Genomic DNA, 21,783 nt, shown 5'->3' with positions numbered 1-21,783 from the left:
TTGAGATGGAGTCTTGTTCTGTTACCCAGGCTGGAGTGCCATGACATGATCTTGGCTCATTCCATCCTCTGCCTCCTGGGTTCAAGCTATTCTGCCTCAGCCTCCTAAGTAGCTGGGACTACAGGTGTGTGCCATTGCGCCTCGCTAATTTTTTTGATATTTTTAGTAGAGGTGGGGTTTCACCATGTTGGCCAGGCTGGTCTCAAACTCCTGACCTCGTGATCTACCTGCCGTGGCCTCCTAAAGTGCTGGGATTACAGGCGTACGCCACTGCACCCAGCCTAATTTTTGTATTTTCAGTAGAGATGTGGGTTTCTCCATCTTGGCCAGGCTGGTCTTGAACTCCTGACCTCAGATAATCCACCTGCTTCGGCCTCCCAAAGTGCTATGATTACAGGCGTGAGCCACCACACCCAGCCAAGAAAATAGTTTTAAGTGCCATTTTTTTTTTTTTTTAAATTTTTGAAGTGCCTTTTTTTTTTTTTGTATTCTTTGAAGTGCCATTTTTTTCTCTTTTTTGTATTCTTTGAAGTGCCATTTTTTTCTCTTTTTTTTGTATTCTTTGAAGTGCCATTTTTAAAAGTATAGTTTAGATTATCTACCATATTGAAGACTTAGAACTAAGTTGCAGTTTTTTCACTCTTAGAGTGTTGATATTGAACTATCTTGAAATTAGCATTTACATAGTGTTTGATTTGCTTGCCTCAAATAGCTGTGTGGCAGCGAGGTGCAGTGGCTCATGCCTGCCTTCCTACCACTTTGAGAGGCTGAGATGGAAGGATTGCTTGAGACCAGGAGTTCAAGACCAGCCTAGGGAACATAGTCTACAAAAAATAATAAAAACGTTAGCTGAGCATGGTGGCACATCCCTGTATTCCTAGCTACTTGGGAGGCTGAGGTGGGCACATCGCTTGACCCTGGAAGATAGAGGCTGCAGTAAGCTGTGATCATGCCACTACATTCCAGCCTGGGTGACAGAGCTAGACTTTGCCTTAGAGAGGCAGGATTAGATACCAGGCCTCATCTCCAGTATTTTCAATATACCCACCTGAACTTGGAGTAACTCAATGGGATTAAAAGACAAGATTTCAAGGGGTGAGATGGCTCCCACCTGTAATCCCAGAACTTTGGGAGGCTGAGGTGGGTGAATCGCTTGAGGTCAGGAGTTCAAGCCTGGCCAACATGGTGAAACCCCATCTCTCCTAAAAATACAGAAATTAGCCGGGTGTGGCGGTGGGTGCCTGTAATCCCAGCTACTCCGGAGGCTGAGGCAGGAGAGGCACTTGAACCTGGGAGGCAGAGGTTACAGTGAGCCGAGATCGTGCCACTGCACTCCAGCCTGGGTGACAAAGCAAGACTCGGTCTCAAAAGAAAAAAAAGGAAACCCTGTCTCCCTGTCTCTACAAAAATACACAAATTAGCTGGGTGTGGTGGTGCGTGCCTATAGTATAGCAGCTACTTTAGGAGCTGAGGCAGGAAAGTCACTGAACCCGGGAGGCAGAGGTTGCAGTGAGCTGAGACCATGCCACTCCACTCCAGTCTCAGCAACGGAGATTCCTTTGTTGTCTCTTTCAAAAAAAAAAAAAAAATTATGATGTTCAGCTAGCTTCATAGCCCCTATGCTATCACCTACATCACACGACACCAGCTGCAGAATCAGGGTCTTCCTGTATGTGTCCTGGGCAGCTAACAACTTTACCTTTTGCTACCCTATTTTCAGATCTCTGTTCTTAACAGATACAGGGAGAGAAGGCTGCTGAGGGTGTTAGCTTTATGCAGGCTGTTCAGTGAACTTGAGAGGTTGCCATTTATAGATAATGTGCATGGCTCCCCACAGGCAGTTGCGTACCCCAGCACCTCAAAAAGATTCCCTGCACCCTTCCCCCCACCCTTTTGTTAAAATCCTTTACATTTTGGAGTCCAAAATGGACATTATTTAGTATCATCTCAGACAGTGATTAGGTAGGAAAAGGCAAATAATTTACCCTGGATCCCATTTAAAAAAAACAAAAGGAAAAGGAAAATAATATATGGCATAAAAAGCACTAATTTGGGTCTGGTCTTAGCCCCGTCACTAACTGAGATCTTAAAAGTCACATCCTCTCTGACCTTCATCTACAAGAAGTAGAAATGCTGATGATGGTTTTTAACCAAAACTGATGTCAAGCCGATTAGCTATGACATGGTATCAGTGTGTGTGTACATATATGGGGGTGGGGATGGGGAGAGTTTGCCCTCAATTGGGCAACCCAAACCCAACCTGTGAGGCTCAAAGGTGCTGCTCTCCCAGGCCCTTCCCAACTTTGCAGTGCAATTAATACCTGGAACACATCTTGGCCTTACAAGATACTGATTAGAGAGTAAAGATTGTGATCTGAAACCAGATACCACTTCATCATGGAGGTCTTTGAGCTCTGGTTGAAAAATAGAGTCTTGGAGGATGGGATCTGTATGCTGTTAACTATCTTATTATATCCTAACAGACCTTAAAAATTAAGGCCTATACGCATTCCCAGTCTTTATATGGAACTCATAAAATAATTTAAGTCATAGATGAAATAGAAGTGGAACCCACATCTCCAAACTATTACTTCAGTATCCTATCAATACACAGACACTAATTGCCCACTGAATAATATCTCTGTTGTAGGTACCATCAATGATCAGGGAATTGTGAGCCTGCTGGGAAATTATTAGCCCAGAACAGGAGGCCTCGTTGTTGATTAAACAGAGCTGCCACTGGTTAGTGCAGGGCCACAGGAGGCTAGATCTACAAAGGTGAAGCAACAGCCCGTGGACAGAACGTGCAGGGAGGCTCTGCTAAACACCACAGCAGGCAGGCATGGCTTAGTACACAGGACTTAAGACAAACAGCACATATTTGTTTTTTTAAAAATAACATTCCAGTGTTACCAGGAGACTGATTTGTTTACTATTCAGAGGCAAATAGAGAGATTTTTTGTTCAACAATGCTGAATACTAAGGCAAGGTATTGCATTATTACAGGAAAGGATAGAGGGAGTAGAGACTTACTTTTGATGCATGTCTTATTGTTTCAACAAAATATCACTTTACCTTCAAAATGTTAGCTCTTCTGGGCAAATGCGACTAAAGCATAATTATTAGAGTGTAAAAATATACTCTGAGGTCAGGTGTATACTCACACCTATAATCCCAGGCTTTGGGGAGGCCGAAGTGAGCAGATTCCTTGAAACCAGGAGTTCAAGATCAGCCTGAGTAACATAGTAACAAACCCAATCTCTACAAAAAATACAAAAATTAGCCAGGCATGGTGGTGCGCACCTGTAGTCCCAGCTACTTAGGAGATCACGTGAGCTCAGGAGGTTGAGGCTGCAGTGAGCCATGATCACACCACTGCATTCCAGCCTGGGTGACAAAGCAAGACCCTTTCTCTAAAGAAAACACTCTGGGCCGGGAATGGTGGCTTATGCCTATAGTACCAGCACTTTATGAGGCTGAGGCGGTAGGATCGCTTGAACTCAGGAGGTTGAGGATGCAGTGAGCCAAGACTGCACCACTGCACTCTAGCCAAGGTGACAGAGCAAGACCTTATCTCAAACAAACAAACAAAAACCATAGACACACACACACACTCACTCTGGTCACTTTGCCAGGGTTATTTTCATTAAAATTTATGTTATCTCTCAACTCCCTGGATCCTGGTCAGGTCTGTGGTTTTCTGATCCTTGAGCCCAGAAACCCACCATAAGTTGTTATAAACACTAAGATCCTTAGCATTATTTAATTCACAGACCTTAGATGAGAAGAAATTGGGTATCTGATCTAGTTCATCCTCATTTCTTGGCAGTTCTCTCCATGATATGTGCCAAGGGGCAGTCTAGCTTGAATATCCCACTGATGATGTGGGACTTACTGCTTCTGGAGATGCTCATTTCATCTCTGGGTATTTAGACACTCCCTATGTATAACTTCCCAAGCCTTCCTGAATGCAATCTTATCTCTGCAAATTGTGATCACCACCCAAAGCAATTTCTGGTGGCATCCTTTGTGGCCTGACTGAAGAATCTCAAATACTCCTTTTATTGGCATTGTTATCAAATTCTTCTAGAGTGGCCAAGTATATCTGCTTGTTTAAGCAGGGAGAGGAATTCATGCTAAAGTTAATCTCTAAAGGAAGATACCGGCCAGGTGCTGTGGCTCACGCCTATAATCCCAGCACTTTGGGAGGATGAGGCGGGCAGATCACAAGGTCAAGGTGATCAAGACCAGCTGGCTAACATGGTGAAATCCCACCTCTACTAAAAATACAAAAGTTAGCTGGGCGGCTGGGTGTGGTGGCTCACACCTGTAATCCAAGCACTTTGGAGGCCAAGGCGGGGAGTGGATCACCTGAGGTCGGGAGTTCAAGACCAGCCTGACCAACATGGTGAAACCGCGTCTTAAAAAAAAAATTATCTGGGCATGGTGCCGTGCATGCCTATAGTCCCAGCATGCCTATAGAGGCTGAGGCAGGAGAATAGCTTGAGCCTGGGAGGCAGAGGTTGCAGTGAGCCAATATCACACCATTGCACTCCAACCTGGTAACAGAGTGACTCCATCTCAAAATAAATTTAAAAAGGAAGATACCTTGGCATTCATTACTAAGGGTGACTGACTGAGAAAAGACCTTGAGGTTTGGGTGGAAGATGAGTACAGAGGAAGTTTCTGAGGTTATGTATAAAGCCAAGATGACTCTTCCTTGTTTTAAGACCTTTTCTCTTTTCTTTTTTTGAGACAGGGTCTTGCTCTGTCACCCAGGCTGAAGTGCAGTGGCGTGATTACAGCTCCCTGCAGCCTTGACTTCCTGAGCTCAAGTGATTCTCCCACTTCAGCCTCTCTAGTAGCTGGACCTACAGGCATGTGCCACCATACCTGGCTAATTTTTATATTTTTTGTAGAAACAGGTTTTCACTGCGTTGCCCAGGCTGGTCTCAAACTCCTGAACTCAAGCAATCCACTCTCCTCAGTCTCCAAAGTGCTAGGATTACAGGCGTGGGCCACCACGCCAAGACCTCTCTCTTTTTTTTTTTTTTTTTTTTTTTTTTTTTAAAAGACGGGGTTTCACCATGTTGGTCAGGCTGGTCTTGAACTCCCGACCTCAGGTGATCCACCTGCCTTGGCCTCCAAAGTGCTTGGATTACAGGTGTGAGCCACCACACCTGGCCAAGACCTCTCTTCTAACAGTATCCAAGTCTTAGGCTAGCGCCACTCCAGAGATGGTGTCTTCTCAGAGAATTTGATGCTGTGGTTTTTTTTTTTTTTTTTTTGGAATGCTGTGTTTTTCATACCGTCATCTTCAGCCAAGCCACCCTGGAGATCTATGTATACATATGTAAAATACTAAATTATGAGAATTAAGTTATTGCTCAGCACAATCTTGATATCAGAGATCAGAACTTAGAACTCAAAGATACTTTTAGAGGCAGTTGTCTGCTTCCTGCATTCTGATCTGTGGCTAGAGACAGAGGACTCAGTTGTCACTTCTGAATTAACGCCTCCCTTAAGTCATTGGCTTTTTGTTTTTGTTTTATTATTACCATTATTATTTTGAGACACGGTCTCGCTCTGTTGCCTAGGATGGAGTGCAGTCGTGCAGTCTTGGTTCACTGCAGCTTCTATCTCCCGGGCTCAAGCAATTCTCTCACAGCCTCCCAAGTAGCTCGGACTATAAGCATGTGCCACCACACCCAGCTAATCTTTGTATTGTTTGTAGAGATAGGGTTTCACCATGTTGCCTGGGCTGGTCCTGAACTGGACACAAGTGACCTGCCTGCCTTGGCCTCCCAAAGTGCTGGGATTACTTCTTATTTGTATTTATTTTTTTGTCTTACCATTTGAAGGTGTTGGTAAATAATGGACACCAAAAAGGAGGCAAACAAGTAATGAGGCCTGATCGGTGAAGACCCACCACCTGGACACTCCAACGCAGTGGTACTTCTTAGGTGTTTGGGAGGGGCTCACTGAAGTCTTGACCTCTAGGGCTAAAGTGATGCTACTGCCTCAGTCTCCCAAGTGGCTGGGACTACAGGGTGTACCACCATGCCTAGAGAATTTAATTTTTTCTAGAGATGGGGTCTTGCTTTGTTGGCCAGACTTGTCTCGATCTCCCAGCTTCAACTGACCCTCCCACTCAGTCTCTCAAAGGGCTGGGATTGCAGGCGTGAGCCACCGTGCCCGGCCCATTTGTTGGTTTTGTTGTTTCTTGCTTCCTCAAGCTCATAACTTGCCATTTTGTTCAAGGGACACCTATTGAGAAATGCTGAGTGTATGATTGCTGAGAAATGCTGAGTATATGATAGAATATATTGTTTGCTAAGCAGAACGATGGCAAGGAAAACCTAGCCCTCCCCCTACCCCAGTGGAAAACTACTTGAGGCATTCTGAAGTAGCAAGACAGTATATGTGTACCATACACACGTACAAGACAGCATATGTATACCATACACACGTACAAGACAGTATATGTATACCATACACATGTACAAGACAGTATATGTATACCATACACATGTACAAGACAGTATATGTATACCATACGCATGTACAAGACAGTATATGTATACCATACGCATGTACAAGACAGTATATGTATACCATACACCGGTTAAAACAATTCTTTAAGCCCAGGATATGCGAACCTGCCCCTGTGGCTCCCTCGTGGAGAATACTTTCTAGTTTGTCCTTGATTAGTGGTAAGCAGGCACCAGCAGCCTACCTAGTTTATCTTGGTTCTATGAGAAAACACAGAACACCTGTTTGTTAATAAGAATCACCTGTCCAGCGAGAATAACTACATGGGTCAGAATCTGCTCGAGGCCCTCAGCCCAGGCTGCTGTCAGCCCGAGGCTCTCAGCTTGGAAGGCTTTTGGCCCCAGATAGTCCCACTTTGCTGTTCTATCTGGCCATCTGCTTCTTAATGCCTTCCGCGCTGCCTGGGTAGGGGTGTCTGTGGCCAAGCTGGTAATCAGTAGACACCCTCTCAGAACAGTGTGCCTGGGGCTCCTCTAGCTGGCTTCACACAGTTAGCTATTTACCAAAGCAGGAATTCATCTGTGTGATTCTTGAATCATTAGGCTAAAGGGCAGGGTTAACCAAACCTTTCCTGCTTGAACAGAAACTACACTTTCTCAGCAAAAAATGGGCATTTTGGCCCTAGTATTCAAGTAGTAATGGGAAGATAAGAGGTTTTTGGGATATGCAGTGGGTGCATCTGGCACAAGGACCATGGAAGAAAAATACTTTAAGGTTCAGGTCATTGCAGTTCAGGGTTCAAAGGAATTAATGGAATCTGAACCAGGGCTGTTCTACCATTCTTCTGACTGTAACAAAGTTTATACATTTCCCTCCCTGGAAAACTTCCTTTCCTATCAAAAGGGAAAGGAAAACCAACCACTATTTCTCCAAAAGCTATTCTCTCGAAGAATCAGAGTCCTGTGGTAACTGGATAGTTTCTAGAGAAACTATAGATTTTCACCCTTAGGGATGCTTTAAGCCTTAGAGTTTAAAAACCACTAGGCTGCTTCCCACTTTGCAGGGCAACTGGACTGCAGGACCCTAATTAACTGAAATTCCCCCTGTACCAGATGCGGGAGGCAGCCGGTGCCAGGGGATGGCCAGATGGCAGTAATTCTCCCTTCCCAAGCCTTTCACCAAGGCTGTTGTTCACCGGCAATAGAATAGCTTCTTTAATTTCAGTTCCTTTTTATTTCTCTTGCTTAGAAATGGCAAAAGAACGCCAGACGAGGAATGTGGAGGAAGATAAACAAGAAGTGGGGAGGAGAGAGAGAATTTTTCACAACAGGATAATGTGTCTTAGACAATCAAGTGCCGTCTACATTTCAGTACAGATTCTTGGAGTTATTTCAGAGTTTCTTCTGATTTTATCTAGAAGAACAAGGCTGGGGCAAGATTATCCAAACCTGAAATCATGGCCTCAGGAATACCTTATACCAAGTCTTGGGATGTGAAAGTCTTTGGTATAAACAGCTCTCTTCTTTACAACTGCTTTGCTGTTGTGAGGTCAGAACAGGAGCCCTCTTTCTCAATGACAATTAAAATAAAACTTTGGGCAAGGGTTTTGAACCTTAGTAACACATGGAAACATGTCCTATTGCCAAAAAATTTTAATGGCCTAATCCAAACCAGGAATATTTAGATCAACCTGTATGTCTTATCTCTGATATACTGTATCTCTAGTTTTCGGCATTATTCCTCATAAAACCAAATACCCACTTAGCTGCTGAGTGGCCAGATCTAAGAGGAAGCTTTTCTGCCTTTACAGAGATGGCTTTATGAATAATTGAACAGACCAGGCATGGTAATATGAAATACTCATAAATCACTGGTCAGCTCTAGTCAACCTCTTGGTGTTGTTTCCTCTGGTCCCACATGTGTCTCCTGGCTCTGGAAAGGGGAGAGGCCAGTAGCAGCTTCAGAAAACGGAGCAACTAAGCAGAAAACACTGAAGTTACGAGTTTGTACTTTTCACTTACTTGGAGAAAGTCCACATCTCAGGAGATGAACAGCTCTGGCTGCAGCTCTCTGGAGTCACGCCCTGAAATGGTGCCAGAGGGAGCATGTAGGGTGGCCAAGATTCCGACTCCTTGAACCACGGTCTAGTAAAGCTCTCCAACCCTGCATGGGAGCACTTCCTCGTTCTAAAATACCCTTGGGACCTCTCCGGGGAGGCTAGAGGGCCCAAATCAGCTGAGACTTATAGAATGGAGCCCCATTCCCAGCTGAGACTTGCAGAATGGAGCCCCATTCCCAGCTGAGACTTGCAGAATGGAGCCCCATTCCCAGCTGAGACTTGTAGAATGGAGCCCCATTCTCAGCTGAGACTTGCAGAACTCCTCTGAGAGATTGGACCTTCGCATTCCTTGAGATGGGCATTCACATTCTCTACCTGCTCAGCCCTCACCGAGCAAGCCCCACTGCCTCTGCCGCCCTTCTCACACACGCGAGCCTGCTTCTGCAATTGCTGAACATTCAGTCAGAGCAGAGTGCCACAACCACACAGCAAATGAGGGAAGTGGGGCTGAGACACAAACATCCTGTCCTAATGACATCGAGTGGCTCCAGCTTGAGAATCGGGGTCACTGCCTTATGACAACATAAATGCTTCATCCCTCTAGCCACTGCCGGTAAGAGGACATTTTCTCCTGAGTCCATGGCCTGAAACAGTGCTGTCCTTTGGCTTGTGATGTCAGTGACAGGAGACAGTACGGGAACACCCCACTGATGACCAGATGAGTAGGGATGTGTTGAGCAAGCCCAGACGGGAGTTCTACTGAGGGTGAAGTGAGCGCAGGTTCGCTGGATGTCCCATCTCTTTCCAGGCACCGGTTTAGGAGAGAAGGACTGAATGAGGAGAAAAGAGCTGGCGCTCCCTCCATTCAGTCTGCCTCATCTTTCCAGGACTCCCCGCTTGCCCAGCTGTTTTTCTTTGCAGGACTTATGGGTTCTCCGGCCAGGTCTCTCACCTTGTGTATGATCGCTTCCAGCTAAAGATCTCCTCCAGGTTGGAGGAGGAAGAGGCTTCCCGCCTCTGCAAGGCTCCCCCGCGACGGCGGCCCCCAAGAAAGGAAGCTCTGCGCCTACTCAGCCCTTTCATCCTCTCCTCTGTTCGGAAGAACTCAGTCAAGGCCCGAAAGGACTCCAAGATGACCTCATGGCTCCAGGCTGGCAAGGGCTCCTGACGCAGGAAGCCACAGTGGCCTCCGTGGTGACTGAGCAGGAGGAAGAAGTAGGGGTTGCTGTGAAAGAGTTCAGTTGTCAGAGTGTGGTCTGGAGGTCCACATACGGGGTCGTCAGCACTGCAGATACACAGCACAGGCACGGCCGCCTCATCCACATCCCGGAGTGGGTCGTTGCGGTCCCAGTAGGTATCCCAGCTGATGGGGAAGCTTTTGGTGTGGCAGAAGAGAGCCTCCTCAAACTCTCGAAGGGAACGGCTCCTGAACAGTCTGCTAGTGTCCACGGTGTCCTCCAGGGCTGTGGCATACCTGACATCGAGACGTTGAGTGGGGAAGGTGGGAAAGAGAGGGAAGAATGAGAACATCAGGTGACAGCAGATGAGACAGAGACAGCCGGCAGGCCAGATCCTAACCGCAGAGGTTTTCTTTGGCCATTTAGGGCTTTGAAAAAATTTCATTTCATGGCCGTCATTTAAAACCAGGAGATAAGGCTGGGTGCGGTGGCTCTCACTTGTAATCCCAACACTTTGGAAGGCCAAAGTGGGAGGATCGCTTGAGCCCAGGAGTTCGAGACCAGCCTGGGCAACATGGTGAAACCCCATTTCTTAAAATAAAAAATAAAAATTAGCCTGGCATGGTGGCTCAAGCCTGTGACCCTAGCTACTCAGGAGGCTGAGGTGGGACGATTGCTTGAGTCTGGGATTGCACCATTGCACTCCAGCCTGGGTGACAGAGACCCTGTTTCAAAAAATAAAATAATATAAAATAATAAAATTAGAGGATTTCAGATGAAATGCAGGTGTCTGGCTTCTCTAGGGAAGTGGGAAGATGTGGCCACATGGGCGGGCATTTCTCAGCACAACAATGGGCTCCTCCCTCGTGAGAGTGCCCAGCAGGCCTGTCATTCATAGCATCACTGCACCTGCCTACGTGCCCTAGGGGCAGCATTTGATTTCACAGCTGCTGACAGATCTCCTAACCTCAACTTCTGGCCCTCTGTGGAGAACTTGCTATGAACTGTAACCTCCTGAACTGCTCCTAGAAGAACTTACTGGCTTAGACTATCCAAAGCAGCAGGTGACACCTCTGCTAATCATTCACGTTTTACTTTAGATTGCATTCATTGTTTTTATTTTTGCTTATTTTTTTGAGATGGAGCTTTGCTCTGTTGCCAGGCTAGAGTGCAGTGGCGTGATCTCAGCTCACTGCAACCTCCGCCTCCTGGGTTCAAGTGATTCTCCTGCCTCAGCCTCCCAAGTAGCTGGAATTACAGGCATACACTGCCATGCCCGGCTGATTTTTGTGTTTTTAGTAGAGACGGGGTTTCACCATGTTGGCCAGGCTGGTCTCAAACTCCTGACCTCAGGTGATTCGCCTGCCTTGGCCTCCCAAAGTGCTGAGATTATAGGTGTGAGCCACTGGGCTCAGCCCTTATTTTTGTTTTTTAAACTAACATCCTGTCCTGGTAATCACACGAGTGTGCTGTTAATCAGGTATACCTGGGGCAGATATTCCTAGAGAGTGTGCTGCCTGGCAGAGGAAGCAACTGGGGCCGTAATTAATTTACTGGGTTCCCAAATAGGGGCCTGAGAGCAACTGCTTTGGGTTAACAGGGAACATCTTTGCTGTTTCCAGCCCCCTGGAGAGGGCTTGGCATCCCGACAAGGACGCCTGGTTGGGCAGCTCCATCTTTTGAGTAGCTCAATCCAGCCTCAGAGAGTTGAAATTAGATGTTCATCTCTGACCAAGGACAGTGGCTCACATCCATAAACCTAGCACTTTGGGAGGCCAAGGCGGGTGGATCCCTTGATTTCAGGAGTTCAAGATGAGCCTAGACAACATGGCACAATTCCATCTTTACAAAAAATACAAGAGTTAGCCAGGCATGGTGGCATGTGCTTATAATCTCAGCTACTTGGGAGGCTGAGGTGGGGGTCTGACCCCCACATCCCAGGTCTATCTGCTACACCACACTGTTGCCATACGTTTTTGACCTCATTCTGCCATCTCCTAAGAAAGCCAGAGGCAGGCTGGGGAATATCACCTGAGCCCGGAAACTCTAGGCTGTAATGAGTGGTGATCCCACTGCACTGCAGCCTGGACGACAGAGTCAGATCCTGCCTCAAACAAACAAGCGGCTGGGCATGATTGCTCGCACCTGTAATCCTAGCACTTTGGGAGTCAGAGGCAGGCCAATCACTTGAAGTCAGGAGTTCAAGACCAGCCTGGCCAACATGGTGAAATCCCGTTTCTACTAAAAACACAAAAATTAGTTGGGAATGGTGGTGCATGTCTGTTGTCCCAGCTACTTGGGAGACTGAGGCAGGAGAATCACTGGAACCTGGAAGGCGGAGGTTGTGGTGAGCTGAGATCGTGCCACTGCAATCCAGCCTGGGTGACAGCAAGGCTCCCTCTCAAAAAACACACAAACAGGCATGGTGGCTTATGCAGGTAACCCCAGCACTTTGGGAGGACAAGGCAGGAGGATCATGAGGTCAGGAGTTCAAGACCAGCCTGGCAACATGGTGAAACCCCATCTCTACTTAAAAAATACAAAAATTAGTCAGGCGTGGAGGTAGGTGCCTATAATTCCAGCTACTCGGGAGGTTGAGGCAGGAGAATTGCTTCAATCTGGGAAGGTTGCGGTGAGCTGAGATCACGACACTGCAATCCACCTGGGTGACAGAGCAAGACTCTGTCTTGGGGAAAAAACAAAAAACACACAGACACACACAAACAAACACAACAACAAAAATCCACTTGCCCTGAGTTTTCATAGCTGAACTTTCATGAGAAGGACAGCTCCTAAACATGCAGCATTTCTCTTCAATTCTTCACTCTGCCCATGGCTAGTGCCCAGGTTAGTGCTGGTGGAGATCATCTGGCACGGAAACTATGGCAATTAAGCCAATGAGGGCACCTTGCCCCTGAAAGGCGCCAGCGCCTCTGGGTTGCCATGGCAGTGCGTCAGGCTGTTGTTGAGCTCAGAGTTTGACCTTCTCAGAATAGGATGCAAAATGAGGCAAGGAAAGAAAGAGAACACAATTGCCACCATTTCCTGAGCACCTACTCAGTGGCAGGCACCTACTTTTGTTTTCTCTTCTTTTTTTGAGACGGAGTCTTGCTCTGTTGCCCGGGCTGGAGTGCAGTGGCGTGATCTTGGCTCACTGAAATTTCTGCCTCCTGGGTTTAAGCAATTCTTCTGCCTCAGCCTCTCCAGTAGCTTGGATTATAGGCGCCCACCACCACGCCCAGCTAATCTTTTTGTATTTTTACAGGTAGAGATGGGGTTTCACCATGTTGGCCAGGCTGGTCTTGAACTCCTGATCTCAAGTGATCCACCTGCCTCAGCCTCCCAAAGTGTTGAAATTACAGGTGTGAGCCACCGTGCCCGGCACCTACTTTTTGTTTTCTAACTATCTTGGGAGATGGTTATTATTAACAAAAGTATTTGAAGAGAGAAGTGAAGCTCTAAGCGGATTGGCTAACTTGCTGGAAATTCTGGATTTGAATCTAAGTGAATCTGACTCCATATCCCAGGGCTTTCTGCTACACCACCCTATTGCCATAATGTTGTCGACCTCATTCTACCATCTCCTAAGAAAGCCAGAGTATAGGCTGGCAATGTCAAATGGGCCTTCTCAGTGGAAAAGTGTCACCTGTCACCCTGGTGGTAAACTGTTCTTCTTTTGGAGATTTTTTAAAAATTCTGTTTAAATATTATTAATTTTTGTATTAAATATTGAGCACATATGTAGAAATGTGTAAAACAGTTGACAGGTCTAAACAATTTTAATAAATTAGTTGGGCATGGTGGCTCACGCCTATAGTCCTAGCACTTTGGGAAGCTGGGTGGGCGGATCACTTGAGGTTAGGCGTTCCAGAACAGCCTGGCCAACATTGGGAAACCCCATCTCTACTAAAAAAAATTTTAAAAAAAATTTAATAAATTAAATGCCAGTATGCGCGTGTGCGCAGGCGCGCGCGCGCGCACACACACACACACACACACACACACACACACACACACACATTTTGAGACAGGGTCTTGCTCTGTCACCCAGGCTGGAGTACAGTGGCCTGACCAAGGCTCTCTGCAGCCTCAAACTTCTGGGGTTGGGTGATCCTTCCACTTCAATCTCCTGAGTAGCTGGGACCAGAGGTGCATGCCATCACACCCAGCTATTTAAAAACATAAATTTTTGTAGAGACGGGTCTCCCTATGTTACCCAAGCTGGTCTCAAACTCTTGGGCTAAAGCGATCCTCCTGCCTTGACCTCCCAAAGTGCTGGGATTACAGGTGGGAGCACTTGCACCTGGCCTCAAATGCCACCATTTTTTCTGATTCCTGCCACCTCCAGGCTCATAGACTGTGAGTAAACATTCTGGGCAGATAATCGTTTGCAATTGCTTCCAGGGTGCTGTTTGCTGAGTTGTCAAGCTGCGGGCTAAGTGGTAAATGTCAGGTATCTCTGCTGTCGTGGGCCAGGTACTTAAGTTGCTAAGATACCGAGGCTGAGATGAGACAAGGGGCCGGGGCAGGAGTCCCCCGTTCTAGCACAGTGATACTAGCTAGGTCCATCGATGACCTTTAAACCTGCTTCCCCTGTGTTGCCTAGACTACAGGGTTTGGACGGCTTTGGAAGATGTGTTCAGAGAACTTTGCCCAAACTGGCCCACGCCTGTTTGTTCTAATCCTATGCAGAGCTGTTTCTGTTTCTCAGCCAGCTCAGGCCCTCTATTCCTACCATGCCGGTCTGCGGCCTCCGTTACCCACCTGCTGAGGGCGATCTTCTGGTGGAGCAGAAAGCCCCGCTCGTAGGGCCAGGGAAGGCCGGCCTCGAACCACTCGCGGCAGCGCAGCACGGGAGAGATGCAGGCGGCGCCTGTCACGTAGCTAGAGGAGCCGCACTCGCCCAAGTAGGACAGTAGCAACGCCGAGCCCGAGCCCTCGCTCACCAAGAACAGCGGCGCCGCCGGGTGTCGGAAGCGGATGTAAGTGACCGCCTCCTTGAGGTCGGACGGGTCCCCGAAGGGCTGCAGCCGGGGGCTGACCAGCGGGCAGCCGTGGTGGCCGCGGCGATGGAAGATAACCGGGTAGTAGCCGCGCTCAAGGGCGAGCAAGCAGAGGCCAAGCACGTTGCGGGTGAGGCGACCCCAGGCATTGGGGATCACCAGAAGCACCGCGGGAAGGCCCCCGGCGCTGGTGATCCGGCGGCCCCGAACACAAGGTCCCACCACCCAGTCCAGGGCCACCAGCCCATCGTCCGCCAACTGCAGGTACTCCCGGGCGAGCTCAGGCCCGGGCGCCACGGGCAGGACGAAGTGGCAGAGGGTCTGCAGGTGGGGCCCGGAGAGCCAGGAGCGCGGGCCTGGCTCCAGCGCCGCCGAGCGCCGCAGGGCGCGCAGCAGGCACTGGGCCAGCGCCGACGGCTTGCAGACAAGGCTACACCCGCCCGGCAGTGGCTCGCGCCCGTCGCTGAACTGGTCCGCCGGGCCTCCGCCGTCTGCCTCCTCCTCGTCATCTCGGTTTTGGGCCCCCGGCAGGGTTTTCTCTCCGACGGTGCGCCCCCAGGGGCTCCGGAGCCGCGGGCGGAGCAGGCAGAGCAGGACGAGCATCGCCAAGATGAGCGCGAGGGCGGCGCTCCACGGCGGCATGGCGAGGCCAGAGAGCCCCGGCGGGCGGCGGGTGGCGGGCAGCCGGCAGCGTGTGGCTGGCGGCGGGTGGTCCGGCCGTCTACTTGGAGAGCTCCGCGCTCTGCCTGCGGCTCCGCCTGCAGGCGGCGGCTACCCAGAGCCCTCCCGCGCGGGCGCGCTCTAGATTGGCCGCGGCTACTCAGAGGCAGCCAGTTCGGGCCCGACTCCCCTCGCCCGCCCCCCACCTCCGCCCTCGGCCCTTTGTACAGCTATTGCAACAAGCGGGAGCAGAGAGTGAGAGGAGTCGGGGTCACCAGGGAGGGAGGGCGCGCCAGCAGCCGGAAGGGAGCAGGGAGGGCACGAGCCGGGGAGAGCGGTGCTGACCAGAGGCGTGGGGAGACTGGAGGCCGAGGCTTGGGGACCCGGGTGTCATCAGGCTCTTTAGCCAGACCCCGGGCGCTCCGCCCTCAGAGACCGATGAAGAGAAGCAGAAGGGAGAGGTGAATAAGTCGCAGCTTCGGGCGCCGACTCCTGGGCCCGCGTGGGGCGGCGGCCGCGCGCTCTGCACTCGGCGTTTGTCTCCCCCGCCCGACCCTGCAGCCCCGCAGTTACTAGGCCGGGCAGGGTCCGGCGCTGGGCCAGTGAGGGCGAGCGCGGCGTCCGAGCCGCTGGCGAGAGACTGCTACTTCCCTGACTGCATCAGTGCGCGTCCCACGGAATCCTGGTCCCTGTCCCCGTGCCCGCGAGCTCGGGGCTCCCCATGAAGGAAATCCCCAGCCCTGCTGCCCGGGAGGGAGTTCCCCAGAAGCAGCAGCCCCACGCCTCCGAGAGTCAGTTGGAGAAAAGCACACTCAGGCGTCCTGAGACAGGGATGCCCCTCCAACCTACAAGGAACCCCTTGTAAGCCGGGGTGCATGGGAGACCACGGAAATAACACGTTCTTGCTGTTTCCAAGCTTTGGGATGGCCATCTTGACCCTCGCTCTCTACCCGTGTTCTTCCCCCATATCCTGGAGAGGGGACCAGAACCAGCGCCCCGCTGCTGGGCGGGCCAGCCAGCGCCCCCCCTGGGGGTGAGGCCTGTGGCTTCCCCACCTCGCGGCGACCAATCTCTTTCTGGACGCGCGCCGGCCACCGCTGGGCGACGGCGGAGGAGGGGAACACAGCAGCCCGTCGGCCAGCTCCGACCTCCCGGGGCTTCTGGGTCTAAGGAGTTTGGGGGGCGAAGACCCCTCGAGGCTCCTCTGGGGTCCCTATTTGTGACGGTGAAAGTGGGGTGGGCCGACGTCAAAGCTTCAGAAGTGGGACCGTCTCCCTTCAGCAGCTCCTCCTGACTTAGTAATTCAGCCCCTCTTCTCGCTGCAGGTCACACAGACAAAATCTGAAGCAGGTTTGCCAGGGGAGCGTACCCGTCTCCCCGGCTTGGGCCACCCGGTCCACAGGGATCCCAATCCCATCCAGGCGCTGCAGATGTGTTCTGCAGGCTGCAGGGACGCGCTGGTAGGAATCCCCGGGCCAGGCGACGGGGTCCCCGCGGCCCTGCAGCGCCTGGAACGCTGGCCCAGCTCACTCACCCAACTTTTCCGGCTTCAGGTTTAGGACGCGTGCGCGCACGCTCGGCTGCTGTGGGCGGGCATTGGGGCAGGGCGGGGACCTAGGGGCGGGGCGAGGCCGGGGGCCTGCTGTCTTGGGAGGGGCGGGCGCGAGCTTAGGGCAGGCGGGCGCGAGCCCCGGGCCACCGGGCGCGCGGGTGCGCGGGCGCGCGGGCGGCGCGGGGGCGCTGGGGCCGGAGGGGCGGGACGCGCGCGCTCCCTCGCTGGCTGGGCGGCTGGCCCGGCCCGGGGCGGTGTGGGATGGCGCCTCCTCCGCCTTCGCCCCAGCTGCTTTTTCTGGCCGCCCTAGCAAGGCTCCTGGGTCCCAGCGAGGTAAGGTGATCAGCTCCTCCTGAGAAGCCCTCGGCCCGGGAGCGCAAAGCGCTTTGCCTAAAGTTCGTCCTGGAAGGAGTGGCGCGCCGAGGGGGACGCGGAGTTCTTCCGCTGGCGGGCTGTGCCTGGAAGGAGAGGGCAGGGCCTCGCCGAGTCCAGCGCCCCAGCTCTGCGCTTTGGACCCACAGGTGGTGGCTAGACCGGCGGAGGAGGCGGGAGCGCATTGTTCCGAGGGCCTGTGGCCTCTTCCCCCGCAGGTAGGAGCCCTGGAGGGCCCAGGGAGAGAGGGGTGTGAAAGGCTAGCCCAGTCCCGCTCCGTTCTCCCTGCGCCCTCCACAGTCAATCTTTGGGGACCTCTGCCGGTTCCTCCCGTCCTCAGTCGCCAACTCTGCATCCCAGCCTGGTGTTTGGGGCCTGCTGTCCCCTCCCCATTACATACACACAGAGTCCCCCCAACTGCCCTAAGCTCTGTTCTTTCCCCATGTATAGGTGTCGCCAAGAGTGACCTCCACACGAGTGAGCCCAGGGAAGGTGAGTACAAGCAGGGCCCACCTTTCGTGTCCACGCCTGGAGACCCGAGCTCCTAGAAGGCCTCCGATTCCTTACCATTCCTTACCACTGCCCTCAGGCAGAGGCAAGGGCTTTAGTTCTCCGCCCCACCCCCAAGCCCAGGACAGATCAGCCCCAGTACAGATGGCCAAGGACCGTGAGCCATAGGCCTGCAATCCTGTCAGGATGCTGTTGGGTAGCTGCCTCTGAGTGGAGCTCTGAGAGTAGTTGGAAGAAGCCCAGGCTCCCGCTACCTGGGGGGACATCGGGAGGTCTCCTTTGTGGGCCCCAGTTTTCTGTAGGAGAGGGTATTCTGTCCCTGCGTGTGAGCGGCGAGGATGGATGTGTGCCAGCACGGCCATCGTGGAAGGAGCGTGCCTCTGGTTCCCAGGCTCCACACTGCGGGCTCAGCTTCCATGGCGGCTTCAATCTTCATCGCAGCACCTCTGATTTTTCCTTTGAAATACCTTTTATTATTATTATTAGCAGTAGTAGTAGTAGTACTATTTGAGATGGAGTCTCGCTCTATCGCCCAGGCTGGAGTGCAGTGGGCCTCACTGCAACCTCTGCCTTCCAGGTTCAAGCAATTCTCCTGCCTCAGCCTCCCCAGTAGCTGGGATTACAGGCTCATGCTGCCACACCCAGCTAAATATTTGCATTTTTAGTAGAGACGGGGTTTCACCATGTTGTCCAGGCTAGTCTCGAACTCCTGACCTCAGGTGATCTGCCCACCTCGGCCTCTCAAAGTGCTGGGATTACAGGCATGAGCCATCATGCCTGGCCTGAAATACCTAATAAAAAAAAAATTCTCTGTAATAGCTCCAGGCCAAGAGATGTTGCCTCCCACCACCTACCAAATTCCTTTCCTCAAACCGCCCTTTCATGAAGTCATTCCTCTGTTAGAAACCGTCAATGGCTCCTTATTTCCCACCTTATCGTGGCCATACTCTCCAGCCTGGCTTTTCAGGCCTTACTTAAGTAAGCTTCATCTGACCTCTCCAAATCCTTGGTTCTTCTCCAGTTGTGTCAGTCTGCTTGCCACATAAATGAGTGCCAGCCTCACCCCTGCTGCAGTCCCTTTGCTCCTGTTTATTCTCCACACCCGGGCTATCCTGACTCAGAGTGTGCAGCTTCCTCCCCTCCTGCCATCCGCCTCCAGCTGTCTTCCAGGCCTCAGCAGGACTCAGCTCCTCCCAAGACCTTGTCTGATGGCATCAGCCTTTATTCCTCCCCTCCTTCTCTGAATCTATGATAATTTAACAACTAATCACTAAGTTTTGTTAGTTTGCTCTTTCATTTGCATTAGTTGTTTCCCTGAGTTTCTTATACATTCCCTGCAAGCAGAGTCCACGAGTTCTTTGGCATCTCCCACAGCATCTAGCACAGCGCTGAGCATCAAGTCAACTCAGTCAGAGAATAAGGCCGGGCGTGGTGGCTCACGCCTGTAATCCCAGCACTTTGGGAGGCTGAGGCAAGTGGATCAAGAGATCGAGACCATCTTGGCCAACATGGTGAAACCCCGTCTATACTAAAAATACAAAAATTAGCTGGGTGTGGTGGCACATGCCTGTAGTCCCAGCTACTTAGAAGGCTGAGGCAGAAGAGTCACTTGAACCCAGGATTCAGAGGTTGCAGTTAGTCGAGATGGTGCCACTGCACTCTAAACTGGTGACTCCATCTCAAAAAAAAAAAAAAAGAAAAAGGAATAATGAATGATTGATGGAGTTTTTCCATCCTGAGATTATGCACCTGCTGCCTGCCTGCCTGTCTTTGGATGTTTTTGGGAGATTAACTGTATAGATTGGATCAATGTTCTTCATTTGGGGGATGCTTATGGCTTGGATTGTGGACCTGTAGAGCCATTCTTACAGCTGCAGAGAAATATGGCTAGTATGGTCTGAGTCTGGCAGGGTTACCCAGGCATGCTGTGAGCTTTGAGGGGTGGCACTTGATGGAGAGGAAGGGTGAAAGGAACACTCAGAGGCAAGAGGGAGTACATGCCAGTACCCAGGGCCCTTTGTCTTTTTCTGGGCCTTTTGTCCTTTTCTGAGCCATCTGGCCATCCTGGGAGTCCCTTTAAACTGTCCCCCTGGATGGGAGAACTTGAGATTCTCTGGGAGGGCCCTGGGCCTGCTTTGATATCTCTGTGCCTTTCCTCCAGGCTGAGGATGTCACCTTCCTCTACCACCCCTGTGCCCACCCCTGGCTGAAGCTCCAGCTTGCCCTCCTGGCCTACGCTTGTGTGGCTAACCCCTCCCTCGCCCCTGACTCCAGCCTCACGCAGGATCGGGTATGTAGCTGATGAAAGGTGCTTGCCTGTCCCTGGTAGAAGGCTATGGCCCTATGTGCAGGGAAAGGAAAATTCAAGGGGCTCCTCTTGCTTGTCCCCACCTTCCTCATAGCTCTAACAGTTACCTCCTCTCATAGCCTCTGGTGCTGACTGCGTGGGGGCTGGAGCTGGAGATGGCCTGGGTAGAGCCAGCCTGGGCTGCCCACTGGCTGATGAGGAGGTGGAGGAGGAAGCAGAGGAAGAAGACGGCATGGATCTACCATGACAGCCTTTTGGGGCCCCCTCCCTGTATGCCAACCCCGGGTAGAGGGAGGCTGTGCCGGAGAGGGTGTGTGCAGGTGAGAGGTGCTGGGAGCAGGCTTGTTGGTCTCAGGTTCTCTGAGGAGGGCAGCAGGGTGACTGCTGTCTCCCCTCTTCTTAGGCCCTGGCTCTGGCCTTCGCTCTGCGGAGCTGGCGGCCCCCTGGCACAGAGGTGACATCTCAAGGGCCCAGGCAGCCCTCTCCCAGTGGTGCCAAGAGGCGGAGGCTGCGGGCTGCCCTTGTTCCCCAGCCGACTCGCTCAGCCCTGAGGTTTCCCTCTGCTTCCCCAGGGAGCTTGAAGGCCAAGCAGCCCATGCTGGGAATCCGTGGTAGGGAGAGTAATGCCCCATCTGCACCCACTGCCTCCCTGCTGGCCGGGGCACCTGGAGGCAATGCCAGCTCCAGGACAGAGGTTCATGTGCCCAGCGGGCAAGACAGCCCAGGGGGCTGTGTCTGTTCAAGTCAGGCTTCCCCGGCCCCCCGCGCGGCAGCGCCTCCACAGGCAGCTCGGGTCCCCACCCCACGCACGGAAGAGGCCGCCTGGGCCGCCATGGCCCTGACCTTCCTGCTGGTGCTGCTCACCCTGGCCACGCTCTGCACACGGCTGCACCGAAACTTCCGACGCGGGGAGAGCATCTACTGGGGGCCCACAGCGGACAGCCAGGACACAGTGGCTGGTGAGGAGTTCCCTCCCCACCCGAGGTCCCCGCCCATCTCGCGTCGCCCCCCATGGCTTCTCTGCCCTCCCGCCCTTGACTGCTCGGCGCCCGGCCCACAGCTGTGCTGAAGCGGAGGCTGCTGCTGCCCTCGCGACGGGTCAAGCGCTCCCGCCGGAGACCCCTCCTTCCGCCCACGCCGGACAGCGGCCCGGAAGGTGAGAGCTCGGAGTGACGGCCTGGGTCCTGCCACTGTAGCGTGCGGCTCCTCCCCGCGCCGCGAGGCCGCGACCTCTGCCACGTGGACCGGGCGCGGGGCGCCCCCTGGTGGCGACGGTGCGGCCCCGGCCGAGCACCGCGGAGGCTTGCCTCCTCCGCGTTCCTCGGCGTTGGTGGCTGAGTGAGCGGCGGCAGAGAAAAGGAGCCGCTTCTGCCTCCCTTGCCAAAACTCCGTTTCTAAATAAATTATTTTCAGTAGAGTCTGGAGTTTAGCTCGTGCATCTGGCGAACAGAGACACTCCCACCCAGACCCTTGTCTTAGGCCGTGGAGGTGGTGTTTCGGGCAGGGGTTTACCCATCAGACGGTACCATCAGCCCACCCCCACTGGCCAGCCAGTCCTTAGACACGGGGCTTTAGGAGTGTGCTCGTGGAAGGGTGGCTCGTTATCATCATACATGTTAACCTTGTTATTCCCAAACTCCTCTTACGCT

General features: G+C 52.1%; 2 protein-coding genes across 3 annotated transcripts; one reads left to right on the top strand and one right to left on the bottom strand.

The window, feature by feature from the left end:
• Nucleotides 1-7,708: 7,708 nt before the first annotated feature.
• ABHD15 (abhydrolase domain containing 15) lies at nt 7,709-15,458 on the bottom strand. Its single transcript, XM_032279346.1, has 2 exons — nt 14,494-15,458; nt 7,709-10,025 (listed from the first exon to the last, which is right to left on the bottom strand). The coding sequence occupies exons 1-2, from the start codon at nt 15,372-15,374 to the stop codon at nt 9,500-9,502; spliced, it is 1,407 nt and encodes a 468-aa protein (XP_032135237.1). The 5' UTR covers nt 15,375-15,458; the 3' UTR covers nt 7,709-9,499.
• Nucleotides 15,459-17,105: 1,647 nt separating this feature from the next.
• On the top strand, nt 17,106-21,551 carry TP53I13 (tumor protein p53 inducible protein 13). 2 transcript variants are annotated; one of them, XM_032279347.1, is made up of 7 exons: nt 17,106-17,277; nt 17,466-17,534; nt 17,767-17,808; nt 19,988-20,116; nt 20,254-20,454; nt 20,538-21,093; nt 21,195-21,551. In XM_032279347.1, exons 1-7 carry the CDS (start codon nt 17,206-17,208, stop codon nt 21,305-21,307), a joined length of 1,182 nt encoding a protein of 393 aa, XP_032135238.1. In that variant the 5' UTR covers nt 17,106-17,205; the 3' UTR covers nt 21,308-21,551. The 2 variants fall into 2 exon arrangements, with proteins under 2 accessions (XP_032135238.1, XP_032135240.1); XM_032279349.1 differs by lacking the exon at nt 19,988-20,116 and having other exon boundaries at nt 17,124-17,277.
• Nucleotides 21,552-21,783: the final 232 nt, after the last annotated feature.

Source organism: Sapajus apella, unplaced genomic scaffold (assembly GCF_009761245.1).
Source record: "Sapajus apella isolate SASKATOON/1434 unplaced genomic scaffold, GSC_monkey_1.0 scaffold12, whole genome shotgun sequence".
Lineage (NCBI taxonomy): Eukaryota > Metazoa > Chordata > Mammalia > Primates > Cebidae > Sapajus > Sapajus apella.
This window is presented reverse-complemented; position numbering and strand designations above follow the sequence as displayed.

Coding starts and splice junctions, on each gene's coding strand:
- TP53I13 (XM_032279347.1), top strand. CDS start 17,206: ATGGCGCCTCCTCCGCCTTCGCCCCAGCTGCTTTTTCTGGCCGCCCTA. Junction 17,535..17,766: donor TGTGGCCTCTTCCCCCGCAG/GTAGGAGCCCTG, acceptor CCCCATGTATAG/GTGTCGCCAAGAGTGACCTC. Junction 20,455..20,537: donor GCCGGAGAGGGTGTGTGCAG/GTGAGAGGTGCT, acceptor CCCTCTTCTTAG/GCCCTGGCTCTGGCCTTCGC.
- ABHD15 (XM_032279346.1), bottom strand. CDS start 15,374: ATGCCGCCGTGGAGCGCCGCCCTCGCGCTCATCTTGGCGATGCTCGTC. Junction 10,026..14,493: donor CAGAAGATCGCCCTCAGCAG/GTGGGTAACGGA, acceptor TCTCGATGTCAG/GTATGCCACAGCCCTGGAGG.